The 5,635-nt window shown below is 35.3% G+C and overlaps 1 protein-coding gene across 1 annotated transcript; it reads left to right on the top strand.

Moving 5' to 3' along the window:
- The first annotated feature begins 2,534 nt into the window (after positions 1–2,534).
- Positions 2,535–3,603, top strand: IFNA8 (interferon alpha 8). Its single transcript, XM_528569.5, has one exon. The coding sequence runs from the start codon at positions 2,595–2,597 to the stop codon at positions 3,162–3,164; it is 570 nt and encodes a 189-aa protein (XP_528569.2). The 5' UTR covers positions 2,535–2,594; the 3' UTR covers positions 3,165–3,603.
- Positions 3,604–5,635: the final 2,032 nt, after the last annotated feature.

The raw sequence follows: 5,635 nt of genomic DNA, 5'->3' as shown, positions 1-5,635 counted from the left end.
ATAAAATTTAGCAACTTTTTATTCTTCTTATTAGTGTTATCATTATTGTCCTTTTAAGTCAAGATAAGTTTCCTTTGAGATCATCTAGTCCCTGGCTTCTTGTTAGATAGATATATTAGTCAGAGTTCTCCAGAGGGACAGAACTAAGAAGATATGTTTATATATAAGAGGGAGTTTATTAAGGAGAATTGACTCACACGGTCACAAGGTAAAGTCCCACCATAGGCTGTCGGCAGGTTGAGGAGCAAGGGAGCCAGTGGTGGATCAGTCCATGTCCCAAAACCTCCCAAGTAGAGAAATCAACAGTGCAGCCTTTAGTCTGTGGCCAAAGGCCTGAGACCCCCTTCCAAATCACTGGTGTAAGTCCAAGAGTTCAAAAGCTGAAGAACTTGGAGTCTGATTTCAAAGGCAGGAAGCATCCATCAGAAAGATGAAGGTCAGAATACTCAGCAAGTCTCCTCTTCCATCTTCTCCTCCCTACTTAATTCTAGCCATGCTGGCAGCTGATTAGACGGTGCCCACAGTGACTGAGTGTGGGTCTGCCTCTCGCAGTTCACTGACTCAAATTTTAATCTCCTTTGGCAATACCCTCACAGACACACCTAGGAACAACGCTTTGCATCCTTCAATTCAATCAAGATAACACTCAATGTTAACCATCACAACAGACAACATGCAATATACTGATCTTCTGAGTTTATCTATCTACTAGTGGAGAACTTGAGATAATTATACTTGTCCATTCTACAGAGAGAATATTGTGCTCTTACAAATTTGCCTTTCTGGTGCACAATGTCTTATGTTTGGTTCATCACCCTCAACTGTTTAGTAAGGCTGAATTCACTAAAGCTGAAAACATCCCCTTGGACCAGTAATGATTACTTTTCTTTGAGCTCCTGCCCATTTGCTACCTTTGTTCTACATCTCTTGCACCATTTTGCTTCTGCTCTTCCTCACCCCTTAATGTCCATCTAATCTGGGCTGAATATCCAAGTTATATTTTGTTAGTTTTTTTTCTCCAGTGGGGTATTACTTCCATTCTTACGTTTTTATCACATTTAGGTACACATTTGTTTTCTTTTTGTTCTCATTTATTGGGATACAAAAAGCAACAACTTTTGCTTTCTGTGAAAAAGGAAATGAGAAAGATATCTGGTATCTTGCATGCTGTGTACAACAATTGTACACCTCATTTACTTTATCATACTTAGGTATGTTTACCTTAGTAAACAGATGGCTTTTTTTATTTTGTAAGAATGAACTAGAATTGGGATGTCCCCAGGTTCTTTGGGAAATCTAAACATTAATGCAAAAATTGTTTTGAAAAATATAATTCATGTTTTCTCAATTGTGTATTCTCATTGGGGATGATATTGCTCCTAAGGGTACAAACCTTAGTTCTTGTGGTGTGAACAAATTGTAGATATTATATTCGTTTATGGCCCCTCAATGCAGAACTCTAAGACAACCCTATCCTGTAGTGTTTATTTTCTTTCACTTGGTTTTCTTATGTATTACATGAAAAGACGGATATTGAGTTCATGGAAGATACAAAAAATGTATGTGAGATTAGTGTTGCAAACCAATGTGAAATAGATGGTTGTCACTGGTGGACTTTCCACTATGTGCTCAATCTCAGAGTCATACCATGTGATGTGGTCTCCATCGGCATATGAATGGGCTGCCATTGGCTGTCTTGGGTATGTAGCTTATGTTTGATCCTCAGTGCTTTCAAGTGTATTATACTCTTTTATACAAATGTTTTTATTTTATGATTAAATTGTATAAAACTTTTTCAAACATCAATACTTATAGCAAGTGCTGAAAAGAAAAATATGTTGACTATATCTGGATGAAAATCTAGCAGTTAGTGAAGGTAAAAATCATTTTCTACATGAAGCAAAGCTAAAAGTTAAGTATAATAAATTAAATGTTATAGGAATAATTTAATTTTAAATAGCCCCTTAGCAGTTTTGGGAGATTTTTAAGTATTTTTATTTTATTGATATTACATATTTTATATAAGTATTTTTATTATATTGGTATTATATATTTTCATATATTATAACTTTGCAAGTTTCACTTGATTCATTAATATTTATGTAAGTATATATACTAGAAGTCACTCAGCAAATAACTTTTATAAAGTTAAATGCCAATAGCTTTTAAATTTAACTTTTGGCATAAATTTTTACTTATTCTTAATACTGCATTGCATAAAAAAGTAAACTGTCCACTTTGTTTTTTAAAGCATGGATAGGAATGTAGTACATCCAAATATGCGTGTAATATATCTGTGTTATTAAATTATCAGGAGGGGTTTACTTAGAAAAAAATTATCAAACAGGACTCTGGAGGTTGAGAAAGGGAATGCAGTAATGAAAAGAAAACTGGTTGAGAAACACTTTCCTAAGCCCATGTAGAGAGTACATAAAGGAAAGCAAAAACAGAAGTAGAAAAAAAAATGCAGTAGCATTCAGAAAATGGAAACGAGTATGTTCCCTATATAAGGCCGTGTACAAACCAAAGTCTTCAGAGATCCAGGTTAAGGGTCATCCATCTGAACCAGCTCAGCAGCATCCACAACATCTACAATGGCCTTGACTTTTTATTTACTGGTGGCCCTAGTGGTGCTCAGCTACAAGTCATTCAGCTCTCTGGGCTGTGATCTGCCTCAGACCCACAGCCTGGGTAACAGGAGGGCCTTGGTCCTCCTGGCACAAATGAAAAGAATCTCTCCTTTCTCCTGCCTGAAGGACAGACATGACTTTGAATTCCCCCAGGAGGAGTTTGATGATAAACAGTTCCAGAAGGCTCAAGCCATCTCTGTCCTCCATGAGATGATCCAGCAGACCTTCAACCTCTTCAGCACAAAGGACTCATCTGCTGCTTTGGATGAGACCCTTCTAGATGAATTCTACATCGAACTTGACCAGCAGCTGAATGACCTGGAGTCCTGTGTGATGCAGGAAGTGGGGGTGATAGAGTCTCCCCTGATGTACGAGGACTCCATCCTGGCTGTGAGGAAATACTTCCAAAGAATCACTCTATATCTGACAGAGAAGAAATACAGCCCTTGTGCCTGGGAGGTTGTCAGAGCAGAAATCATGAGATCCTTCTCTTTATCAATCAACTTGCAAAAAAGATTGAAGAGTAAGGAATGAGACCTGGTACAACACAGAAATGATTCTTATAGACTAATACAGCAGCTCACACTTCGACAAGTTGTGCTCTTTCAAAGACCCTTGTTTCTGCCAAAACCATGCTATGAATTGAATCAAATGTGTCAAGTGTTTTCAGGAGTGTTAAGCAACATCCTGTTCAGCTGTATGGGCACTAGTCCCTTACAGATGACCATGCTGATGGATCTATTCATCTATTTATTTAAATCTTTATTTAGTTAACTATCTATAGGGCTTAAATTAGTTTTGTTCATATTATATTATGTGAACTTTTACATTGTGAATTGTGTAACAAAAACATGTTCTTTATATTTATTATTTTGCCTTGTTTATTAAATTTTTACTATAGAAAAATTCTTTATTTATTCTTTAAAATTGAACTCCAACCCTGATTGTGCAAACTGATTAAAGAATGGATGGTACAATTCCTTTATCCATGCTTATTACATTCAAATTATAAGTAAAAATGAACTTTGTCTAAATTAGGTTGTATGTTGCCCTCAAGATATCCAGGTGAACATAACAAATACAATTCCCGCTCTCTCATATCTTTGTTTTTTCTTGGGAAAGAAAACTAAAAACAGTAATCATACTTAATATCAGTTATGTCTAATGCTATCATGAGAAGAAAGAACCAATGAATTTATCTCACCAGAAGGTAGACCAAGGCATGTGAGGAAATAAAAATAAACGCAGAGATATCCTCTATATGCTAACTGGTAGACATCTAAGTGAAAATGTGCACTACCAGTTGGATATATGAGTTTGCAATTAATAAGGAATGCAATTGCTAGAGGTTCATACGCAGTAACTGAAAGCCCAGAAATGGCGGATCTCATGTGGGGAGAGAGTGTCGAGGGAGAAAATGGCATAAACGTGATTCTGAGGACCTTCCACACTTAAGAAAGGAAAGAGAAGAGCCACAAAGAAACAGATGGAAAGGCCACACATTAGAAGGACAACAGGAGAAAATACTAGGAAAAAAAGTTTAAGAAAATTAATATTCTTAAAAGAGTTATCAGTAGATTTACAGAAGGTATACATTGAAACTGTCCACTACCTCGGGAAAATAGATGGCACTGGCAACCTTATGAGAGTTATTATGGTAAAATAAATCAGAACAAACCATACTGTAGTGGCTGGAAGTATAAATAAGAGAAGTTAGTGACTCTGAAGAGGGCAAAAAAATAGGATGTGATGGGGGAAAGAATGTGAGTTACTTTTTCTGTGCATAATATTTCCTTTATTAATATTTTTCTGGATAGATTTCATGTAACTGATGTACTAGCAAATCATATTAATATACTTAATATATTATTTTAAATCATGACATATTATTTACAATTATAATTTATTATTGTTTTAATTAATACTACTTTGGCTATCAGTAAGCTACCTAGTTTCTGTTCATCTGTTAGGGAGTAAGAGATAACTAATTCGATCCTTCACCGAAATAATTAATGATGATAATATAATGACACCTGGAAGTATTGGCCTTATTTGTTGTTAACTTGCATCATTGTCACACTGGTTTACTACAGTTCTTCTGCACCTTTACAATCCATCTTAATTTCTTGTAGTGCTAGATACAAGAATTCTTTTATGTTACACTTTGGTAATTCTTCCTGATTTCATGAATATTGTAGTCTTAGATCAATCCAGAAAGAACCGAATTACTATGGACATAAAGACTGACAAACATCCTTCACAAAATAAAAGTGGGAAACAATCAGAGACTTTCTTTCTCAATACGTAAGGTAAAGAAAAAAACTGGTCAACATCAAGTGAAAATACATGAACCATGGATATTCAGAGAGCAAGGAAGAGTTATGTATAATTCATGAATAAAAGGAGATTTAGCAATTATAACAGAAATCTGGAATACAAAACTGACAAAATCACCCATCAATTACATTAAAGAATTTGATACTGAAATTTCATTCTGCTGGGAGGTAGGTGTATTGTTGATCAGTCTGCTTAATCTCTTTGAGCCTTAGTTTTCTCATAGAGCCTTAGTTTTCTCATAAATAAAATGGTTTCAAAATATTTATATAGTTGTGAGTATTAAAGGAACACATGCATTTTAAAGCACCTACGATAATATCTTTTATCGAATAAGGAGTTAAACTATGGTAGGTATTTTCCTATTTTTCTTCATACAGCTGTAGATGGTAATATTATTTGTCTTTTTATAAAATTCTTAGGAACTATGTCCTATATTTTAGTAACGGACCTCCAATGGAAGGAAATTAAGAAAATGAGAATTCTAGAGAGGCTGAAAAATTGTCACTCCTCATTTCAAAGATGTGTCCTATTTATATGCAGTCAGGGAATGGTGGCTGCTCCTTTTCCTGAGATAGGAGAAGAAGCATCTAGTTTGAACTGCAGAAGACACATGATGTTTATTGACTGATTCTGGCACCTGGTACATTCCTTCCCTGGCTCTCAGCATT

Source organism: Pan troglodytes, chromosome 11, assembly GCF_028858775.2.
Source record: "Pan troglodytes isolate AG18354 chromosome 11, NHGRI_mPanTro3-v2.0_pri, whole genome shotgun sequence".
Taxonomy (NCBI): domain Eukaryota; kingdom Metazoa; phylum Chordata; class Mammalia; order Primates; family Hominidae; genus Pan; species Pan troglodytes.
Note: the sequence above shows the minus strand (reverse complement) of the source record. Positions and strands in the feature narration are given on the sequence as shown.

Coding starts and splice junctions, on each gene's coding strand:
- IFNA8 (XM_528569.5), top strand. CDS start 2,595: ATGGCCTTGACTTTTTATTTACTGGTGGCCCTAGTGGTGCTCAGCTAC.